The 23,735-nt window shown below is 39.9% G+C and overlaps 1 protein-coding gene across 7 annotated transcripts in view; it reads left to right on the top strand.

Moving 5' to 3' along the window:
- Positions 1-23,735, top strand: part of DTWD2 (DTW domain containing 2) — a 158,401-nt gene that overhangs the window by 23,062 nt on the left and 111,604 nt on the right. For all 7 annotated transcript variants that reach the window (XM_019026188.4, XM_055387249.2, XM_055387252.2 and 4 more), the window contains exon 2: positions 19,885-19,975. In XM_019026188.4, the coding sequence (XP_018881733.2) occupies positions 19,885-19,975 (91 nt within the window). The remainder of the gene's footprint in view (positions 1-19,884; positions 19,976-23,735) is intronic.

The raw sequence follows: 23,735 nt of genomic DNA, 5'->3' as shown, positions 1-23,735 counted from the left end.
GGAGAGGAAGAGGGAGACCGTGGGGAGAGGGAGAGGGAGAGGGAGAGGGAGAAGGAGAGGGAGCGGGAGAGGGAGAGTGCAAAGTAGAGTAATTTTCCCCTGGCATCTCTTTCAGCCACCAAATGACCACAACTTGGTGCCTTATATGAAGTATAATTTGGAACCGATCTCATCCTGCAGTCATATCTCATTAATGAGTAAACACATCTGAGATGTTTCATTCTGCAAATTTTTTTTTTTTTTTGAGATGGAGTCTTGCTCTGTTGCTCAGGTTGGAGTGTAGTGGTGCAATCTCAGCTCACTGCAACCACCGCAACTCCACCTCCTGAGTTCAAGTGATTCTCCTGCCTCAGCCTCCCAAGTAGCTGGAATTACAAGCGTGAGCCACCACGCCTGGCTAATTTTTGTATTTTTAATAGAGATGAGGTTTTACCATGTTGGCCAGGCTGGTCTTGAACACCTGACCTCAAGTGGTCCACACGCCTCGGCCTCCCAAAGTACTGGGATTACAGGTGTGAACTACTGCACCTGTCCTGAAAATGCGTATATCTTCTTTCACCAAGTTAGGTACTGGGGGTATTAAAATGAATGAAAGTTGGTTATTACCATAAGGAACTTTAAGGGAAGAAACACAGGTAAGCCAATAATTGTAATATAACATGAATAGTGTGATTTAGGAGTGCAGAGGTGGGAGGGACCCCTGCTTGGAACTTCACAGGGGAGGTGGTATTTAAACTACTGTTTAGTACCTGGCTTCTCTCTGTGACATCACTCGGCAATGAATTTTTTCAGTCCTGTGCTAATTGAAGTAGTTTTCTAAACTCCATTTTGTCATCTGTTCAATTCCCTTTTAATGAAGTTCTTTATATTTTTAACATGTCTGTCTGCTCATTTTATTCCTTTCCTGGAGACCTTCAATGCTTGTATTTTAGGTAAAGAATGGAGTTCAGAATCTTTTGTGTAACATCCAGTCCTGCAGGTCAGTCCTCAGCCTGTCCACTCATCTCTTCCTCCTCCATACACCCCTTTCTCCAGCTACACTGAACTGCTCCCCAAAACAGGTGCTTTTTAATGTTTGGCTCCATGCCTTTGTTCTGTTATTCTTTCTCTGTGAAAAGCTCCTCCCTCATCTGTGCTTTCTGCAATCATACTCTATTTCAAGGTGCAGCTCAAGTTCCATGTCTTGCATGAAACCATTTCTTATCCTTCTAGCTATCTCCCATGTTTGAATAGTTTCTTCTTCTAACTCCTCACTTTGTCTTTTTTCTCTACTATATTGTTAGCTTCCTGTGGGTCAGCCTCTTCGTATTTCTTACGGTATGTTTAACCACATATCCTTAATTACTTTTAGCCATTTTATACTGAGGAATTTTATGAATATCTTGGCTTTGATCTTTTGCTTCTGGATCCTCTTTAGACCCTCAGGTTTGTTTATTTATCTCTAAATGTTTTAATTCTAGTGCTAGGTCTTTTGGGTTCTAGGACAGCTGGATAGAGCTATGTGTTAAGACTTTTCATTGAACATTAGCTGCTTATGTGAACTCAGTCAAATGTGTTGATTAAAGGCATGCATTTTGGAATCAGACAGAACCAAGCTCTAGCCCCAGCTCTGTTTTCTCTTGAAAAAGTTACTTAACCTCTCTAAGCCTTAGTTTCATCATCTTTAAGTTAGGCTAAAAATACTACCTCCTGCTGACAGGTTTTGTGAGAATTAAAGTATTTAGCATAGTGGCTAAAACATAAAAGTGTGCAATAAATGTTAAATTCTTTGTCTTTACCTGTCCCTTCTTTTCCTCTCCCTTCTCCTTTTCCTCCCCTCTTTTATTTTTACTCCCTAATCCCACTTCCTTTTTCTTCTCCATGAAATATCATTACTGTTTATGAAATTAGTCTGTTTTGCTAATATCCAGCTTCTTTTAGGATTGTTTTTTTGGATTCAGAAGTTATGGGCAAATTAATAATTTTTCATGTGTTAATGCAGCAGGTCACCATAAATAAATTGCCTCATGATGGGAATTTTGTCATTCTGGTACTTTCAGTCGTACTCAATTCTTAGCTGTATATAGGTGTTGCATTGATGAAAACCACTTTTTTAGGGGAAAGGCATCAAAATCAGTGGCTTATTTGTAGCACTATTGTATTCTCTTATATAGTAATGTAATACTAACCTAAATCTTAATGTATTTTCTCTAATTTATAGCAAATAATTTTTTTTTTTTTTTTTTGAGACGGAGTTTCGCTCTTGTTGCCCAGGCTGGAGTGCGATGGCGTGATCTCGGCTCACCACAATCTCTGCCTCCCAGGTTCAAGCAATTCTCCTGCCTCAGCCTCCCGAGTAGCTGGGATTACAGGCATGCACCACCACTCCCGGCTAATTTTGTATTTTTAGTAGAGATGGGGTTTCTCCATGTTGAGACTGATCTTGAACTCCTGACCTCAGGTGATCCTCCCGCCTCAGCCTCCCAAAGTGCTGGGATTACCAGCATGAGCCACCGCGCCTGGCAGCAAAGAAAATTTTTAACTCTCAAAATCAGTGGCTTATTCGTAGCACTATTGTATTCTCTTATGTAGTAATGTAATACTAACCTAAATCAATATATTTTCTTTACTTTGTAGCAAAGAAAATTTTTAACTGTCTTTGTGCTTTTTTGAGAAAATGGACATTGATGTAAAATGAGGAAGTATGCCCCCCCCAATAAAGCAAGTATACAAAAATCAGTGTTTTAAAATATAGACAGTTTTTAGATAAGAGAAGGAGATGAGAGAATAAGCAAAATAGGTAAGTTTCCCAATAACATTGTCTTTTCATTCTATTCTATGCAGAATATCTCTACTTTAATCTTTGATTCCTGCTTATTAGGGTGGATGTTCATGCAGCCAGTGAATAAGGAGCAGAGGATTCTGCTACATGAGGACCTGGAGGCTCAGTTTGAATAAATCATGTGGACATTCTTTATTTGTCCAATCATTATTTATTCAATATTTAGTACCCAGGAAATGCACAGCTGGGATAATACAAAAATGATTAAGAAATTGTTTCCTTTAGAACATATAGTGAATTAAGTATGAGAGAAAACATGTCTAAGTAATATTTAAGACAAACTATGGAAATATAAAATAATAGCTTGCAGAGGAAAGAGTGATTAAATTAATTTGCTGTTAAGAAAGCTGTTTGCTATATTTTATGTTTGTTTATATTTCTATAAAAAGAAAGGAAGTAAGTAATAGGTTAACTGAACGTGAGATGATTATGATAAGATTCTCAGCCTTAGTTGATCCATAACTGTCATCACAGTTTTAGTAGGGGCTTTTCTAGCTGCTGTATATATTCATCTCTCTAGACACGAGACATTTGTTCTCTAGGCTTCTGGCCTCTCTTAAGCTTTCTTAATTATAACACTCACTAAAACTTTTTTTTTTAACTTTTATTTTAGTTTCGGGGGTACATGTGCAGGTTGGATCTATAGATAAATTGTGTGTCATGGGGGTTTTATGTACATATTATTTTGTCACCCAGGTAAGTAGCATAGTATCTACTAGGTAATTTTTTGATCCTCACCCTCTTCCCACCCTCCACCCTCAGTTAGGCCTCAATGTCTATTGTTTCCTTCTTGGCATCCATGTGTACTCAGTGTTTAGCTCCCACTTATAAGTGAGAATATGCAGTGTTTGGTTTTCTGTTCTTGCGTTAGTTCACTTAGGATAATGGCCTCCAGCTCCATGTTGCTGTAAATGACATGATTTTGTTTTTTTTTATGGCTGCATACTATTCCATGGTGTATATGTACCACATTTTCTTTATCCAGTCTACCACTGATGCTCATTTAGGTTAATTACATGTCTTTCCTTTGGTGAATAGGGCTGCATTGAACATACATGTGCATGGGTCTTTATGGTAGAACAGTTTATATTCCTTTGGGTATATACCCAATAATGGGATTGCTGGATGGAATGTTAATTCTATTTTAAGTTCTTTGAGAAATTGCTAAACCGCTTTCCATAGTGTCTGAGCTAATTTACATTCCCACCAGCAGTATATAAGCATTCCCTTTTATCTGCAGTCTTGCCAGCATCTCTTGTTTTTTTGACATTTTAATAATAGCCATTCTTACTGGTGTGAGCTGGTATGTCATTGTGATTTTGATTTGCATTTCTCTGGTGATTAGTGATGTTGAGCATTTTTTCATATGCTTCTTTGCCGTATATATGTCTTATTTTGAAAAATGTTTATGTCTTTTGCTCACATTTTAATGGGTTTTTTTTGCTTGTAGATTTAAGTTTCTTGTAGATTCTGAATATTAGACCTTTGTCAGATGCATAGTTTGCAAATATTTTCTCCCATTTTGTGAGTTGTCTGTTTACTCTGTTGTTAAGTTTCTTTTGCTTTGCAGAAACTTTTTAATTAAGTCTCATTTGTCAATTTTAATTTTTGTTGCAGTTGCTTTTAGCATCTTCATCATAAATTCTTTGCCAGTGCCTAGTCTATAGTGGTGTTTTCTAGTTTATCTTTCAGGATTTTTATAGTTTTAGGTTTTACATTGAAGTTTTTAATCCATCTTGAGTTGACTTTTATATATGGTGTAAGGAAGAGGTCTAGTTTCAGTCTTCTACATACAGCTAGCTACTTATCCCAGTACCATTTATTGAGTAGGGAATCCTTTCTCCATTGCTTGTTTTTGTCAGCTTTGTTGAAGATCAGAGGGTTGTAGGTATGTGGCTTTACTCTATTCTGTACCATTGATCTGTATGTCTGTTCTTGTACCAGTACCATGCTGTTTTGGTTACTGTAGCATTATAGTATAGTTTGAAGTCTGGTAATGTGTTTGCTCCAGCTTTGTTCTTTTTGCTTAGAATTGCAATTGTTATTTGGGCTCTTTTTTGGTTCCATATGAATTTTAGAATAGTTTTTTCTTTTTCTAATTCTGTGAAGAATGTCATTGGTAGTTTGATAGAAATAGGATTGAATCTGTATATTGCTTTGGGTAATATGGTCATTTTAACAATGTTGACTCTTCCTATCCATGAGCTTGGGATGCTTTTCTATTTGTTTGTGTCATCTCTGATTTCTTTGAGCAGTGCTTTGTAATTCTTGTTGTAGAGATTTTTTTATCTCCTTGGTTAGCTATATTCCTAAGTATTTTTATTCTTTTTGTGTCTATTGTGAGTGGGATTGTGTTCTTGATTTGGTGCTCAGCTTGGACATTATTGGTGTATAGAAATGCTACTGATTTTTTTACATTGATTTTGTATCCTGAAACTTTGCTGAAGTTGTTTATTAGATCTAGGAGCTTTTGGGCAGACTATGGGGTTTTCTAGGTAAAAAAGAATATTGTCTGCAAACAGAGATAGTTTGACTTTCTCTCTTCCTATTTGGACGTCTTTTATTTATTTCTCTTGCCTGATTTCTCTGGCCAGGGCTTCCAATACAATGTTAAATAGGAGTGGTGAGAGTGAGCAGACTTGTCATGTTCCAGTTCTCAAGGGGAATGCTTTTGGTTTTTGCCCGTTCAGTATGATGTTGGCTGTGGGTTTGGCATAGATGGCTCTTATTATTTTGAGGTAAGTTCCTTTAGTGCCTAGTTTGTTGAGGGTTTTTAACATGAAGGGATGCTGGATTTTACTGAAAGCCTTTTCTACATCTATTGATATGATCATGTGGTTTTTGTTGTTAGTTCTTTTTGTGTGATGAATCACATTTATTGATTTGCATATATTGAACCATTCTTGCATCCTAAGGATAAAACCTACTTGATCAGATTGCAGTGAATTTGTTTTTGATGTGCTGCTGGATTCGGTTTGCTAATTTTTTTTGAGGATTTTTGCATTTATGTTCATCAAGGATATTGGCCTGTAGTTTCCATTTCTTCTAGGTTTTCTAGTTTATGTGCGTGGAGGTGTTCATAATAGTCTTTTTTTTGTTTTTCTTTCTGTGGGGTTGTCTTTCTGTGGTGTTAATGTTATATTTGTCATTTCTGATTCTTTATTTGGATTTTCTTTTTTTCTTTATTAGTCTAGCCAGTGGTCTTTTGTTGTTGTTGTTGTTGTTGTTTTTCAGACGGAGTCTTGCTTTGTTGCCCAGGCTGGAGTGTAGTGGCGTGATCCCACCTCACTGCAAACTCCACCTCCCGGATTCACGCCATTCTCCTGCCTCAGCCTCTGGAGTAGCTGGGACTACAGGCACCTGCCACCACACCCGGCTAATTTTGTTTTTGTATTTTTGTTAGAGACGGGGTTTCACTGTGTTAGCCAGGATGGTCTCGAGCTCCTGACCTCGTGATCTGCCCACCTTGGCCCCCCAAAGTGCTGGGACTACAGGTGTGAGCCACCGTGCCTGGCCGCCAGTGGTCTGTCTTATTTATTCTTTCAAATAACCAACTTCTGGTTTCACATGAAAACTTATATTAATTATAGATCTAGTAGGAACAAACATGTCTAGGCCAGTGATATAATTATTTTGATTACATATTGCAGTTGATTTTAAAAAATTAGGTTGCATTTTAATAGACAGGCTTATTTTTCTCTAATTACACACACTTATTATATATTAGTATATGATGCACCTCATAAAACATACACAAAACTAGATATCAAAAAAGGAAGAAGTATTGGTGAGATAAAGTCTTTAACAATGTTTTGGTCAGTAATGATAGTATAATGGAGTCTCACTACTATTATTTATTATCTCAAAGCACAATATATATTTAGGGTGAGATTCCCTGTTAAGGATAGTAAGATGCAAGTCCACAATTCAAATAAACTTGATAATTTCTTCACTGCTCTAGGCATGCCCTCCGGGGCACAAGTCTCTGAAACTCTCATCTAAAGACATTTATTCTTGGGAGTGTTTCTGAATCTGTTCCTTTGTGGGAGGCTGCCCAATTCGCAAAAAGAAAAAAAAAGTGTATATATATATATATTTAAAACAGATATATATTATATATATCACCGTTGTAGGATAGGACAACTTCACACTGTAATTAAAAAATCACAACAGTGGCTAGGTGCGGTGGCTCACACCTGTAATCCCAGCACTTTGTGAGGCCAAGGCGGGCAGATCACAAGGTCAGGAGTTGGAGACCAACCTTGCTAACATGGTGAAACCCCATCTCTACTAAAAATACAAAAATTAGCCAGGCATGGTGGCACGCCCCTGTAATCCCAGCTACTTGGGAGGCTGAGGCAGGAGAATTGCTTGTACCCGGGATGCGGAGGTTGCAGTGAGCTGAGATCACGCCACTGCACTCCAGCCTGGGTGACAGAGCAAGACTATGTCTCAGAAAAAAAAAAAAAATCACAACAGTATATTTTTTCTAAGTCTATCCTTCCTGCACTCCTAAAGCCAGTTATAAGAGAATCTAGTAAGGAAAACAATTTTGCAGGGTATGGGAATATTATTATTTGTACTTGAAGCAGTCAGACATGGAAGATATTACCTACTTCTGTTTTGGAGATGAAAATGTATTATAATGTTAATCATGTAAAGCTATTTCTACTTTTATTGGTTATGTTGGATATATAGTTTCAGAAATCTGACAATGACTTTATCTTACAGATCACTTTAGTTTCTTTAAAATGACAGCAGAGGGCACTATGGTATTTAGTTTTCCAAAGCCAGTTTTAAAATTGGAAAATTGTTGCCATTTGTATGTGTAATGCAGTGTATCTATTCAACTAGTTGAATGAAAAGCTATGAAACTTTTTGTTCTTTGCTTTTTCGCTATGTTAGGAGTATAAAAATTTTGTTGAGTATTGGTAAAGTTGAGGTGCACTATTTTTCTGGGTTCCACATTTGCTTTTGTTTAGTACTCTTTAAAAAGAGTACTTGTAAATCTGTTCACTAATCTTTAAAGTTTACTTATTTGAGATTACCTTGATTAAAATCAGTACTGTGAGAAAAAAGCTTTCAGTGAATATTATATAAGAAATTTAATTAAAGCTTTGAAAGATGTTTTTGTAGGTCCTAGCATCTCTAGTCATATGTCAGATATAATTTTATTAGCCCACAGGCTGTCAGAGATAGTATGCCCAGAGTGATACACATTACCTTTGTGTTACAGCATTTGTTTAGGAAGCAGGTCAGTCTCAGTCTGACAGGAAGCCCATGTATTTATTTCTACATCCTTAATGAGAAAAGAAGAAAAAGCTTATTTCACAGAATTTCCTTGGGGAAATGATTTGAAGGTTTCATTTATATTTTAAGAATGTAATTAACATTAATTGGGTTGTATAGGTTTTAAAGAAGATAAACCCCCATGAGCGGAAAAATACATTGTAAATACATTATAAATATAGAAAAGGGAAAAATCTCAGCACCTATTTTGGTCAGTCTGTTATAAATTAGCTCAAAATAATAGCCAGAATGTTTGCCTGTAATGCAGTAATTATTCCCCAGAACTCTCTTGTTGCCTTATTGTTACCAGTTTTGTAAGGAAGGAAATTGAAAATCTGTGACATGCCCAAGGTCACATAGCAAGACAGTAACATTGGTAGTGACATTATAATAGTTATTCCCCAAACCTATACCCAGTTGACCAGTGTGTATTTCTTTAGATGTTAGTTTTTATTTCTTATCTATATAAATTCTAGAAGTAGCTTGATTTAAAAAAATGAATATTCATTATTTACAAATAATCAGTTTTGATATATAGTTATGTGATATTTTTTGCCTGTCAAGTATGATAGTACATAGGAAGCAAGGAACTTTGTTTTTTTAAGAGATAGGGGTCTTGCTGTGTTGTCCAGGCTGGAGCATAGTGGCTATTCACTGGGTGTACTACTACAGCCTCAAAGTGGGCTCAAGTGATCCTCCTGCCTTAGCCTCCTGAGTAGCTGCACCCTGCTGTGTGCCTGGAGAAGCAAGAAACTTTAAAAAAATTATTTCTGGCACAGTGAGAACAAATAAGCTCCATGAGGGTAGGAATCTTTGTTCATTTTATTGTCCCAAGTGCCTAATATCTGGCACTTAGGTATGCTGTAAATATTTGAATAAAAATTTGTTGAATTTATAAATTTTTCAATCCGTTATTAATTTAAATATTTAAACCTTCTAGAGAGATTTTAGAATGAGGAGAGCAGCTACTCCGCACTTACCCACTAGTTTAGGAAGAGATGGTTTAACAGTTGGTCAGCTAATCACCATTACCATGCATGCAGAGCATTGTCGGGGAGGAAAGATTGATAGTAAGGTAATAAGCAGAAATGCGTCTATAAAGTAACTTGCTAAATATAAAGCTAGTTGAGATGTTTTAAAGAGCTACAGTTTTATTAGTTTGAAGTAATTATAATTAAAATTAGGTTAATAAAGAATATGCTTTAAAGTAAATAGATAATGTTTTGTGAGCATATAAAATCATGAGTTAAAGGAATTAGTTTTAGGTTAAATCATGCTTATAGTGTTTACACATAAATTGCTTAGCTTTTTTTTAGTAACTGTTTTCTTCAGTAAATATTTTTGTCTTTTATGTGCGATCACTTATCAAAATGATCACAAAGTATAATAAAGGAAGACCTGACACTCTGAATTTCATTTGTAATACAAATGAATTACTTAAGTACCAGAGAGGTCATAAAGGAGAAATTAAACTTTGAGATATAAAAAAAAATTAACGAATGGGATAGAAAATTGTATAGGAGGAGAAAAGCATTCAAAGGTTTAGAGAAGACGGAATGTAAAGATATTCCTTCAGGCTGGGCACGGTGGCTCACGCCTGTAACTTCAGCACTTTGGGAGGCCGAAGCAGGTGGATCACTTGAGGCCAGGAATTTGAGAAACTTCACCTGTACAAAAAAAATCCAAAAATAACATTAATTATTCAAATACAAAAATTAGCCAGATGTGGTGGTGCACACCTGTAACCTCAGCTACTCACGAGGCTGAGGCATGAGAATTGCTAGAATTGGGAGGCGGAAGTTGCAGTGAACTGAGATCGTGCCACTGCACTCCAGCCTGGGTGACAGAGTGACACCTGTCTCAAAAAAAGAAAAAATTCCTTTATGTATTCAGCAATATCTATTGAGCGCCTACTATGCCAGGTGCTGGGGATATAGCAGTGAAGAAGGTAGGCTAAGTCCTTGCCTCCCTGTAGCTTACATTTTAGAGAAGGAAACCCACATTCAGCTAACATAATGTCAAATAGTAGTAAAATGCTGTGAAGAAAAATCAGTCAGAATAAGGGGATAGAGAGTGATAGTGAGAGAAAAGGTGGATGATTTGATTGATTATTGATTGATTGATTGCCAGGGTTTTTCTCTCTCTCTTGCCCAGGCTGGAGTACAATGGTGTGATCATAGCTCACTGTGTCCTCAAACACCTGGGTATGAGCAGTCTTCCTGCTTCAGCCTCCCAAGTAGCTGGGACTACAGCTGTGCACCACTGTGTCTGGCTAATTTTTAAATTTTTAGTAGAGGTGAGGTCTTGCTATGTTTCCTAGGCTGATCTCGAATTCCTGTGCTCAAGTGATCCTTTCTCCTCAGCTTCCCAAAATTCTGAGATTACAGGCATGAGCCACCATGCCTTGCCTTGGATTATTTTAGAATGGGGCATTGGAGCAAAGACCTGGTCTAAGTGAATCTTTAAGCTCTGCAGATATCTGGGATAAGATACCAGGCAGAGCACCAGTTGCTAGACACTCAGGTGCATAAGACTACTTTAGGCCACACCTAATACCAGAAAGATATAGGCCAGGAGCTACAAACTTGCATTTGTGGCATTGTAGAGCAACCTTAGATGACCCTTTTCTGCTGGCATCCTTGTGGCAGTCTGGCATAGCAGTCCAGCTCAGGTGGAAGGTGATATGTTCCACACTAGGCAGATAAGGTAGCCTAATAACTTTATGCCCTCAGGAGCCAACATCTTTTGTAACAACTCTCTAGCAAGTTTCTAGGGTTCCAATTTAGGGAAGTCCAAAGTATGGTGTCCCCATAGGGTCTTCATAGGTCTCTAGTCCATATGCAGTCTACCAGTCAGTTGTCATTTAAATCACATACAGTGTTGCTTAGCAATATAGTTATCATGTTGCCAGGGTAACAGAGCTCGTTAGTTAAGGGAAGGTCAAATTTTCATGCAGGGGGAAGGGTTTTGGGTAAGCCATTTTGTCCATAGCTTTGTTGTTTATTATTCTTTGATTACTACTTCTCACAAAAGTTCATCAAGCTTTGCCAACCTTCAGATGTAGACAGGAATGGGTAAGTGGGCAGGATGTAGATACGAATGACTTCAAGTCACTTGAAAAATAAAACCCACTGGGGCGGACACCTCTAGAGCCTTGCACATCAAACTGTGGTCTTTACATTCTTCACCCCCTCACTCCTTACTCACTAGCAGCATCATCACCACCTAGGAATTTGTTAGAAATGCACGTTCTCAGGCTTACTGAATCAGAAGCTCTGAGGGCTGGGGCTCAGCTGTCTAGTTTAATGAGTCCTCTAGGTGATTCTGATAACAACAAAAGTTTGGGAATCACTGTACTAGGGGATACAAAAATTAAATGAAAACCCTGCTCTTAGAGGGTTCATCATCTAGAAGTGAGAGGAAGATGTGAAAACAAAATTTTGTCATATGATGTGGTCAAGTGTTTAAATGGAAGTATTAATAGGAATCTAAAGGAAATACATATGACTAAAATAAAAGAAAGTGAATTCAGCCCTGAGAGTAACAGAGACGTGCAAACAAGATGAGAGGCGTTGTCTTGGAGCATAAACAATGTGGTCCTGGTTAGATACTGTACTTAAAATAATATTGTAAATATTGCAGATTTATGGGTTAAAGACTGCTGTTGTGGGCTAAGAATCTAACCACTTCCAGACAACCAACTTTTAAATAGACTTTTGGAGTAGAGTTTCTAAATGTTCTTACAGGTTCCTGTCAGGCCTTTGAGCCCAAGCCTGCATGTTTACATCCAGATGGCATGAAGCAAGTGAAGAATCACAAAAGAAGTGAAAATGGCCAATTCCTGCCCTAACTGATGACATTACCTTGTGAAATTCCTTCTCCCGGCTCAGACGCTCCCCAACTAAGCACCTCATGACCCCTGCCCCTGCTTGCCGGAGAACAACCCCTTTGACTGTAATTTTCCACTACCTACCCAACTCCTATAAAATGGCCCCACCCCTATCTCCCTTTGCTGACTCTTTTTGGACTCAGCCCACCTGCACCCAGGTGATTAAAAAGCTTTATTGCTCACACAAAGCCTCTTTGGTGGTCTCTTCACACGGACGCGCGTGACATTTGGTGCCGAAACATTTGGTGCCGTGACTCGGATTGGGGGACCTTCCTTGGGAGATCAATCCCCTGTCCTCCTGCTCTTTGCTCCGTGAGAAAGATCCATCTACGACCTCTGGTCCTCAGACCAACCAGCCCAAGGAACATCTCACCAATTTTAAATCGGGTAAGCGGCGTCTTTTTATTGTCTTCTCTGTCCTCTCACTATCCGTCAACCCCTTTCTCCTTTCAATTTCTGTGCCACCTTTCAATCTCTCCCTTCCCTTAATTTCAGTTCCTTTCTTTTTCTGGTAGAGACAGAGGAGACACGTTTTATCCATGAACCTAAAACTCCGGTGCCAGTCACAGACTTGGGAAGACAGTCTTTCCTTTGTGTTTAATCACGGCGGGGACGCCTGCCTGATTATTCACCCACATTTCAGAGGTGTCTGATCACCATGGGGACGCCTGCCTTGATCCTTCACGTTGGTGGCAAGCACTACCTCCCCGAGGCGGGGCAAGTACCCTCCCACCCCTTCTCTCCATGTCTCTACCCTCTCTTTTCTCTGGGCTTGCTTCCTTCACTATGGGCAACCTTCCACCCTCCATTCCTCCTTCTTCTCCCTTAGCCTGTGTTCTCAAAAACTTAAAACCTCTTCAACTCACACCTGACCTAAAACCTAAACGCTTTATTTTCTTCTGCAACACCGCCTGACCCCAATACAAACTTGACAGTGTTTCCAAATAGCCAGAAAATGGCACTTTTGATTTCTCCATCCTACAAGATCTAGATAATTCTTCTCGTAAAATGGGCAAATGGTCTGAGGTGCCTGATGTCTAGGCATTCTTTTTCACATCAGTCCCTTCCTAATCTCTGCTCCCAATGCGACTCGTCCCAAATCTTTCTTCTTTCTCTCCTGTCTGTTCCTTCAGTCTCCACCCCAAGCTCTGAGTCCTTTGAATCCTCCTTTTATACAGACCTATATGACCTCTCCCTTCCTCCCCAGGCTGCCCCTCGCCAGGCCGAGCCAGGTCCCAATTCTTCCTCGGCTTCTGCTCCTCCACCCTATAATCCTTCTATCACCTCCTCTCCTCACACCCGGTCTGGCTTACAGTTTCATTCTGTGACTAGCCCTCCCCAACCTGCCCAACAATTTCCTCTTAAAGAGGCGTCTGGAGCTAAAGGCATGGTCAAGGTTAATGCTCCTTTTTCTTTATCCAGCCTCTCCCAAATCAGTTAGTGTTTAGGCTTTTTTTCATCAAATATGAAAACCCAGCCCAGTCCATGGCTCGTTTGGCAACAACCCTTAGAGACTTTACCTTCCTAGACCCAGAAAGGCCAGAAGGCTATCTTATTCTCAGTATGCATTTTATTACCCAATCCGCTCCTGACGTTTAAAAAAAGCTCCAAAACTTAAATTCCAGCCCTCAAACCCCACAACAGGATTTAATTAACTTTGCCTTCAAGGTGTACAATAATTAAAAAGAGGCAGCCAAGCAGCAATGTATTTCTGAGTTGCAATTACTTGCCTCTGCTGTGAGAGAAACCCCAGCCACATCTCCAGCACAGAAGAACTTCAAAACGCCTAAGCCACATTGGTCAGGCATTCCTTCAGGACCTCCTCTCCCAGGATCTTGCCTCAAGTGCCGGAAATCTGGCCACTGGGCCAAGGAATGCCTGCAGCCTGCAATTCCTCCTAAGCCATGTCCCATCTGTGCAGGACCCCACTGGAAATCGGACTGTCCAACTTGCCCGGCAGCCACTCCCAGAGCCCCTGGAATTCTGGCCCAAGGCTCTCTGACTCCTTCCCCGATCTTCTTGGCTTAGCAGCTGAAGACTGACACTGCCTGATTGCCTCAAAAGCCTCCTGGACCATCACAGGCGCTTGAGGTAACTCTTACAGTGGAGGGTAAGGCCGTCCCCTTCTTAATCAATACAGAGGCTACCCACTCCACATTACCTTCTTTTCAAGGGCCTGTTTCCCTTGCCTCCATAACTGTTGTAGGTATTGATGGCCAGGCTTCTAAACCTCTTAAAACTCCCCAGCTCTGGTGCCAACTTAGACAATATTCTTTTTTTTTTTTTTTTTTGGAGATGGAGTCTCACTCTGTCACCGAGGCTGGAGTGCAGTGGCGTGATCTCGGCTCAATACAAACTCCGTCTCCTGGGTTCACACCATTCTCCCACCTCAACCTCCTGAATAGCTGGGACGACAGGCGTCCGCCACCATGCCCGGCTAATTTTTTGTATTTTTAATAGAGACGGGGTTTCACCATGTTAGCCAGGATGGTCTCGATCTCCTGACCTCGTGATCTGCCCACCTTGGCCTCCCAAAGTGCTGGGATTACAGGCGTGAGCCATCGCGCCCGGCCACTTAGGCAATATTCTTTTGTGCACTCCTTTTTAGTTATCCCCACGTGCCCAGTTCCCTTATTAGGTCTAGGCATTTTAACTAACTTATCTGCTTTCCTGACTATTCCTAGGCTACAGCCACACCTCATTGCCGCCCTTTTCCCCAGTTCAAAGCCTCCTTCACATCCTCCCCTTGTGTCTCCCCATCTTAATCCACAAGTATGAGACACCTCTATTCCTACCTTGGCGAATGATCATGCATCCCTTACCATCCCATTAAAACCTAATCACCCTTACCCCACTCAATGCCAATATCCCATCCCACAGCATGCTTTAAAAGGTTAAAGCCTGTTATCACTCACTTGCTACAGCATGGGCTTCTAAAGCATATAAACTCTCCTTACAATTCTCCCATTTTACCCGTCCAAAAACCAGACAAGTCTTACAGGTTAGTTGAGGATCTATGCCTTATCAACCAAATTATTTTGCCTGTCCACCCTGTAGTGCCCAACCCGTACACTCTTGTCCTCAATACCTCCCTCCACAACCCATTTTTCTGTTCTGGATCTCAAGCATGCTTCCTTTACTATTTCTTTGCACCCTTCATCCCAGCCTCTCTTTGCTTTCACTTGGACTGACCCTGACACCCATCAGTCTCAGCAACTTACCTAGGCTATACTGCCACAAGGCTTCAGGAACAGCCCCCATTACTTCAGTCAAGCCATTTCTCATGATTTACTTTCTTTCCATCCATCTGCTTCTCACTTTATTCAATATTTTGACAACCTTCTACTTTATAGCCCCTCCTACAGATCTTCCCAAAAGGACACCCTTCTGCTCCTCCAACATCTGTTCTCAAAAGAATATCGCGTATCCTCCTTCAAAGCCCAAATTTCTTCCTCATCCGTTACCTATCTCGGCATAATTCTTAATAAAAACACAGGTTCTGTCCCTGCTGATCGTGTCTGGCTAATCTCCCAAACCCTAACCCCTTCTACAAAGCAACAACTCCTTTCCTTCCTAGCATGGTTAGGTACTTTCACCTTTGGATACCTGGTTTTGCCATCCTGACTAAACCGTTATATAAACTCACAAAAGGAAACTTAGCTGACCTCATAGATCCTAAATCTTTTCCCCACTCCTCTTTCCTTTCCTTAAAAACAGGCCTAGAAGCTGCTTCCACACTAGCTCTCCCTAACTAATCCCAACTCTTTTCATTACACACAGCTGAAGTGCAGGGCTGTGCGGTCAGAATTCTTACACGAGAGCCGGGACCGTGCCCTGTAGCCTTTCTGTCCAAACAACTTGACCTTACTGTTTTAGGCTGGCCCCCACATTATTCCTGATACCACACCTGACCCCCATGACCGTGTCTCTCTGATCCACCTGGCATTCACTCCATTTCCTCATATTTCCTTTTTTCCTGTTCCTCACCCTGATCACAGTTTGTTTTTGTTTTTGTTTTTTTGAGATGGAGTCTTGCTTTGTCGCCCAGGCTGGAGTACAGTGGCATGATCTCAGCTCACTGCAAGCTCCGCCTCCGGGGTTCACGCCATTCCCTGGCCTCAGCCTCCCGAATAGCTGGGACTACAGGCACCTGCCATCACGCCCGGCTAATTTTTTTTTTTTTTTTGTATTTTTAGTAGAGACGGGGTTTCACCGTGTTAGCCAGGAAGGTCTCTAACTCCTGACCTTGTGATCCGCCTGCCTCGGCCTCCCAAAGTGCTGGGATTACAGGCGTGAGCCACCGTGCCGGCCCACAGTTGGTTTATTAATGGCAGTTCCACCAGGCCTAATCGCCACTCACCAGCTAAGGCAGGCTATGCTATAGTATCTTCCACATCTGTCAACACTCTATGTTGCCCCAATAACATTTTACCTAAAAGGTTGATTTCTAACCTTTAGTAGATGAACTACCTATTACAATATGTTTTTGTAATATATATTATCATTCATCAAATATGTTATGCAACATTTGTTATTAAAGTGAGTCTAACTTCAATTCATTTTGGGGATTTTTAGAACTATACAAAACCACAATATAACTGAAGTTCCTCAATAGTATCACAAAATCAACTTATTTGAACTGCCCTTTTTAACTAACTTTTACAGATAAAAGTTAGGACTTTTATCTGTAAAAGGTTAAAATTGGTTGAGTATGGTGGCTCATGCCTGTAATCCCAGTGATAGGAACAGGAGGCAGAGAAATTCTAGGCAGAAAAGGGCAAGGTCCCTGGCAAAGCCCCACCCTCAAGCCTGGAACTATGCCCCAAAGTGAGAACATGCATTCCTGTTTTCCCGCTCGAATGCTGTCTTTTCCAAAACCACACATGGTCCGTTCCACCCCCATCCTGTACCCATAAAAACCCCTGGCTCTACTGGCAGAGAGAAGAGAAGGGGAGAGGAGGAAAGGCAGCTGTATGGTAGGGACTGCAGTTTGACGTTGGTGAAAAGCAGCTTGACGTCAGAGGGATGGCTTGATGCTTTTGCTTCAGAGAGTCCAGCTGGGGACAGTCGGAATCCAGGGGAAGATCACCTTCCTGCTCCATCCCTCTTCCAGCTCTCGTTCCCGCTTAGAGCCACTTTCATCGGCGATAAAATCCTCCATATTTACCACCCTTCAATTCATTCCTGTGACCTGATTTTTACTGGACGCCGAACAAGAGCTTGGGTGCCACCGGTGTGGGCAGCAAAGCTAAAAGAGCACTGTATCACATGCCCTCTGGGGCTTCAGGGGTCACGAGTACTCACCTAGACACTGCCGGGGGGCCCCATGGAGTTTTGCACCTGCCGGCACCCAACAGTGCTAGCTCTGGCTCCTGCACCTGCTCACCTGCTGCTCCCCGTCCCACCAGGCATTGAGAGCTGTGGGCTGAGTAAGTGAGGCACTCCTGTCATGATGCCCAGGAAGGGGTCAAGGAAAATTTTCTGTTTCACCAGTACTTATTGAGGCTGAGGTGGGCGGATCACTTGAGGTCAGGAGTTCGAGACCAGCTTGGCCACAGTGGTGAAAACCTCTCTCTACTAAAAATATAAAAAATTAGCTGGACATGGTGATGTGTGCCTGTAATCTCAGCTATTCAGGAGGCTGAGACATGAGAATCGCTTGAATCCGGGAGGCAGAGGTTGCAGTGAGCTGAGGTTGTGCCACTGCCCTCCAGCCTGGGTGACAGAGTGTGATTCTGTTTTTTTTGTTTGTTTGTTTTTAAAGATTAAAGCTAATGTTTGTGGACTTACAGCTTTTCTTCAGTCAAAATTTGAATAGATTTATTAAAAAAAATTCAAAGTCAAACTCTACCCCACCCACCACATTGAAATACTATTAGCATAGAGATACTTTATTTAAATTTGCCTGGTTATGTTGGAGAAACATGTTTTTACTTGGTTCTTCTGTCCTATGATGTATTTATTCTTTGAATCATTTTAGTTTTTGGTTTTAATTAACTTAATAGAAAAAATCAGAATCTTGTTTTTTAGAATTTGAATGTACCTCATCCTGTTCCTCTTTCTACTGAGTGAGGAGTCCTTTCTTATAGCAGTCCTTGATCTGTTCGTCATTGCACCCTGTTTCATCAATTGGTGTCTGTCCCTCTTTTGTGTTTACTCTTGTGACCACAGAAAGACTTTCCATCTCAAAAATCTCCTCATATTCCTGAGAGGAAATCCAGTGTGGGGCAGAACAATCATAGGAAGTCATCTCAGAAGTCACTGGAAATCAGGTGTATTGATTTTCCTTGGGTTAAACTTCCATTCCAGGTTCAGTGGGGTTGGAAAGAGGAGGTGGAGTCATGTATAATATGATTTTACTTCTGCCTAAGATATCTAGATAATTTCTTCATCCAGAGCATAGATTTGGCAGTTTCTTGCAGAATGAGAGGGTGTGTTTAACAGATGTTTGAGCCAATTTACCCACACTGTATGGTTTATTAATAAGCATTTCTTAACCTCAGTCTAAAATTCCACACTAAGTAAAATTGAGGAAAGAGTTAACAGTGATCAGCTTGTATGTATCGTATTGGAAATTCCCTTTAATATAACATTTATTTGTATACTATTGTAATGGCATATAACATCTGCCTGTGATCGTTTGTGAAAAATTTACTCCCATATCTGGGATCTGGCCGCTTAATGAATTTCTTTCTTTCTTTCTTTCTTTCTTTCTTTCTTTCTTTCTTTCTTTCTTTCTTTCTTTCTTTTTTTTTTTTTTTTTTTTTTTTTTGAGATGGAGTCTCGCTCTGTCGCCCAGGCTGGAGTGCAGTGGCACAATCCTGGCTCACTGCAACCTCCATCTCCTGGGTTCAAGCAACTCTCCTACCTCAACCTCCCGAGTTGCTGGGATTACAGGCACCCGCCACCACGCCCGGCTAATTTTTGCATTTTTATTAGAGTTGGGGATTCACCACATTGGCCAGGCTGGTCTTGAACTCTTGACCTCAGGTGATCTGCCCACCTCAGCCTCCCAAAGTGCTGGGATTACAGGCATGAGCCACCATGCCCAGTCATGAATTTCATATTATAAATGCATATACCAAATATAGTATTTAATGGTAAAATATAAATGTTTATTCATACACTACCTTTGGAAGGACATAAAAAACCGGTCATTGGTTGCCCCTAAAGGAAGAGAATACTGTAGGCTGGAGGACAGAGATAGGAGGTATACCCTTTAATTCTATTTGAACTTTATATTGTGTGTAAGAGTTACCTAAACAGTAAGGCACTAAAATGTAAGTAAAATAAAAATGACAAACAGTAAGAAAAGGTAAGTTAAATGGAAAAGGCAAATACTCTTCTAGTATAATTCTAGCCAAATATAATTTGGTGGCATCTATTTGAGTTTCTTCTCACAATTGGTAAGCTGTCTGTATTGATTGATGGCTAAGTTTGATTAGTGTTTTTCTCTAGTTGGTAATTATATTCTAGTATTTTATCATCTTATTGTTTACTCAACTTAAAGTGATACAGAAGAGTTGCCAGGTTTCTCTTTGATATGAGATCTCTTCTTGATTTGGAACGCAAATCAGAAGTGTCATGTTTTGAATAAAGGGACCAGATAACTTATAGGTATTCTTTGTCTAAATATAACTAAGGTAAGATTTTTGTTTTGAGGTACTTAATCTATATAAGTGGTAAAGAATTTACTTGAATTTCTCCAGATTCTCATGTCTAAAGTCTGCTTGATTAAATTCATTCTTGGTATTTCATTTTGAAAAGAATGTAGCTTTAGCAAACCTCTTTGTATAAATGCAGTGGGATTAAGGTCATTTAAAAAAATTGTTATATCATTGTATTTTTAAAATTTACCAGTTTTATTTTTCTTTTTACCCTTTAGCCGGCCTCAGAAAGTGTGTTTGTGTCCATTTCTCCCAGCGCACCCTCTGCATATCTCTACCCACTTGTACATAATTCAGCATCCAGCAGAGGTAAGATTTTGTAAAATACAGGATTTCAAATAGAATATGAGTCCACAAGAGGAAACACGAAGATAAACATACTTATCCTTACCAGCTCTTTAGCATTTCTGAAAAGAAGTTGATGATAAATGCTTTCTCTTTTGGAAAAAATAGTTTCTTTTTAATTTCAACTGATAGTATAGAGTCATATGCTCTAGAGAGAGATACCATTTCACAAAATCTATGTTATTGAATAGTATAGAAATTTAAAACTCCCAACAATTTTGTATGAAGAAAAAATGAGGTTTTGTGAATAAAGAGCTAAGAAAATCATTGCTTTTTAAATTTTGGTCATAGCTTATGTTTCTTGATGCTTGATGTCTTTTCTTGCTCCAGTAGAAGTAACTTTGGCATTTTACTCTTACAAAGTGAATGTATAAATAAATTTTTGGTTTATTTTAGATGAATAGAAGAAACATGTATATTTTATAATGCATGTTATATGTAAAGATTTTAAAATTAATACTTTCTTGTACAGGTAAAATACATATGTGCCAGTGTGTATATGTGTTTGTAACTCTTGATTAGCTGCATAATGAAGAGGGGAGGAAGTTATAATTAATACTAAGCTACTCAATGCATACTATGAAATTATTTACTGTAAAATGCAGTTAAAACTCTTTCAGTATTTAGGAACTGAGGACATCATAGACGCAGTCAAGCTTTCTAAGAAGGAATAATTATTTTTTAAATTTCTCAAGTCTGGATCACTTGAAGACTTTAACAGAGGTATAAAAGAAATTAATCTTTTCTGTCTTTCAAATGATGAAACACTTATTTATTTATTTTTTGAGACAGAGTCTCCGTCTGTCACCCAGGCTGAAGTACAGTGGTACAATCTCAGCTCACTGCAATCTCTGCCTCCCAGGTACAAACAATTCTCATGCCTCAGCCTTGAAACATTTTTTCTTTTATTGCAAATTGTTAACTACTCCGTTTGGTGGACAACCTTTTTCTCAGCCTTCTTTTTTTTTTTTTTTTTTTGAGACGGAGTCTCGCTCTGTCGCCCAGGCTGGAGTGCAGTGGCGCGATCTCAGCTCACTGCAAGCTCCACCTTCCAGGTTCATGCCATTCTCCTGCCTCGGCCTCCCGAGTAGCTGGGACTACAGGCGCCCACCACAACGCCCGGCTAACTTTTTGTATTTTTAGTAGAGGCGGGGTTTCACCGTGTTAGCCAGGATGGTCTCGATCTCCTGACCTCATGATCCACCTGCCTCAGCCTCCCAAAGTGCTGGGATTACAGGCGTGAGCCACCGCACCCGGCCTAACGTTTTTCTCAGTCTTAGCAGCATCATGCTTTTGTCAGGATTATGACAATTTGGTCACTAGCACTATTTTACTTCAGTTAAACTTAAAACATTGTACAGGTCAAATTTATGTAAACTGATAGCTTGCCGGCCACAGAAATTTTGGTTAAAACCTGACTTTTGAGGCTGGGAGCGGTGGCTTATGCTTATAATTCCAGCACTTTGGGAAGCTGAAGAAGGAGGATAACTTGAGCCCACAAGTTTGAGACCAGCCTGGGCAACATAGCGAGACCCCATCTCTATAAACAAATAAAAAAATTAGCCAAGTGTGGTGGTGCATGCCTATAGGCCTAGCTACTTGGGAGGCTGAGGTGGGAGGATCCCTTCTGTCCAGGAGTTTTAGGCTGCAGTGAGCTATGATTGTGACATTGCACTCTAGCTTGGGCTGTACAGCAAGACCCTATCTTAAAAAAAAAAAAAACCCAAACCACTTGACATTTGATGGCAAATACTGTGTTCATTTTGCAGTATACACAGTATGGTGCCTTTTCATTATTGTGTGGTTCCAGATATAAGATAGCTTTTTTAATGTGGGTGTTTTCATTGATTTGTGGCAATATTAATGTTTTCTTTCTATTTTTTGTAGAGATAGGGTCTCACTATGTTGCCCAGGCTGGTCTTGAATTCCTGGCCTCGAGTGATCCTCCTGCCTCAGCCTCCCACAGTGCTAGGATTGCGGGCGTGAGCCATCATGCTTGGCCTTTTTTTTTTTTAATGTTTTCAAATATCTTATTTTTAATTTATTTTTGACCATTATTAATCCATGGTTTAGATGATTCATTCATCACTGTGTGTGCTACAGATGTGTTTTATGCATGTAGAAATGCATCCATACAGTTTTTTCTTCTCAGCAAAGGAATTTTCTTTTATTATTATTTTCTGTTTTTAAGAACGGGGTCTCGCTATATTGCCCAGGCAGGTCTCAAACCCATGGCTCAAGTTATCCTCCAACCTCTGCCTCCCTAAGAGCTGGGACTATAGGTGTGAACCACTGTGTCCAGCCATTCTCAGCAAAGGAATTTTCCAGTTTTCATCTGACTTATTAATACTGGGCTACCTGTGCTTAACTTCAGCACACCATTTCCAATAAAAGGATTTGCTAGCCTACAGAATGAGAGAAAATTTTTGCAATCTACTCATCTGACAAAGGGCTAATATCCAGAATCTACAAAGAACTCTAACAAATTTACAAGAAAAAAACAAAGAACCCCATCAAAAAGTGGGCAAAGGATATGAACAGACACTTCTCAAAAGAAGACATTTATGCAGCCAACAGACACATGAAAAAATGCTCTTCATCACTGGCCATCAGAGATATGCAAATCAAAACCACAATGAGATATCATCTCACACCAGTTAGAATGGCGATCATTAAAAAGTCAGGAAACAACAGGTGCTGGAGAGGATGTGGAGAAATAGGAACACTTTTACACTGTTGGTGGGACTGTAAACTAGTTCAACCATTGTGGAAGTCTGTGTGGCGATTCCTCAGGGATCTAGAACTAGAAATACCATTTGACCCAGCCATCCCATTACTGGGTGTATACCCAAAGGAATATAAATCATGCTGCTATAAAGACACATGCACACGTATGTTTATTGTGGCACTACTCACAATAGCAAAGACTTGGAACCAACCCAAATGTCCAACAATGATAGACTGGATTAAGAAAATGTGGCACATATACACCATGGAATACTATGCAGCCATAAAAATTGATGAGTTCACGTCCTTTGTAGGGACATGGATGAAGCTGGAAACCATCATTCTCAGCAAACTATATCACAAGGACAAAAAAACCAAACACTTCATGTTCTCACTCATAGGTGGGAATTGAACAATGAGAACACTTGGACACAGGAAGGGGAACATCACACACTGGGGCCTGTTGTAGGGTGAGGGGTGTGGGGAGGGATAGCATTAGGAGATACACCTAATGTAAATGACGAGTTAATGGGTGCAGCACACCAACATGTCACATGTATTCATATGTAACAAATCTGCACGTTGTGCACATGTACCCTAGAACTTACAGTATAATAAAAATATATATATAATAAAAAAAAGAAAAAAGGATTTGCTAGTTTTTGACTCTCCCATAAAAAAGTTATTAACCATTTAGATAGGCTCTAGGAGGGGGCTTTGGGAAAAGAAGACTTGGTGGAGTAGATGATATGGAGGTGATATGATGGAGCATTTCAAAGAGTAGGTATACATACATGTAAAAATTACCTAAGGATAAAAATAGAAAAGCTATCTCAAAAATAACAAAAAGCTTTACAAGAAAATAATCTTATGTTAAAGGACTTGGCCTTTGTGAACAATGTGTATTTAGTCGTGAAGATTCAAACACTTTATTGACTTAACTAATAATATTAGATGTGAGAGGAAGGAGTGGTATTAGAAAGCTAAATCCTCATTT

This window comes from Gorilla gorilla, chromosome 4 (genome assembly GCF_029281585.2).
Source record: "Gorilla gorilla gorilla isolate KB3781 chromosome 4, NHGRI_mGorGor1-v2.1_pri, whole genome shotgun sequence".
Lineage (NCBI taxonomy): Eukaryota > Metazoa > Chordata > Mammalia > Primates > Hominidae > Gorilla > Gorilla gorilla.
The sequence above is the reverse complement of the archived record's forward strand: the minus strand, read 5'-3'. Positions and strand labels throughout refer to the sequence as shown.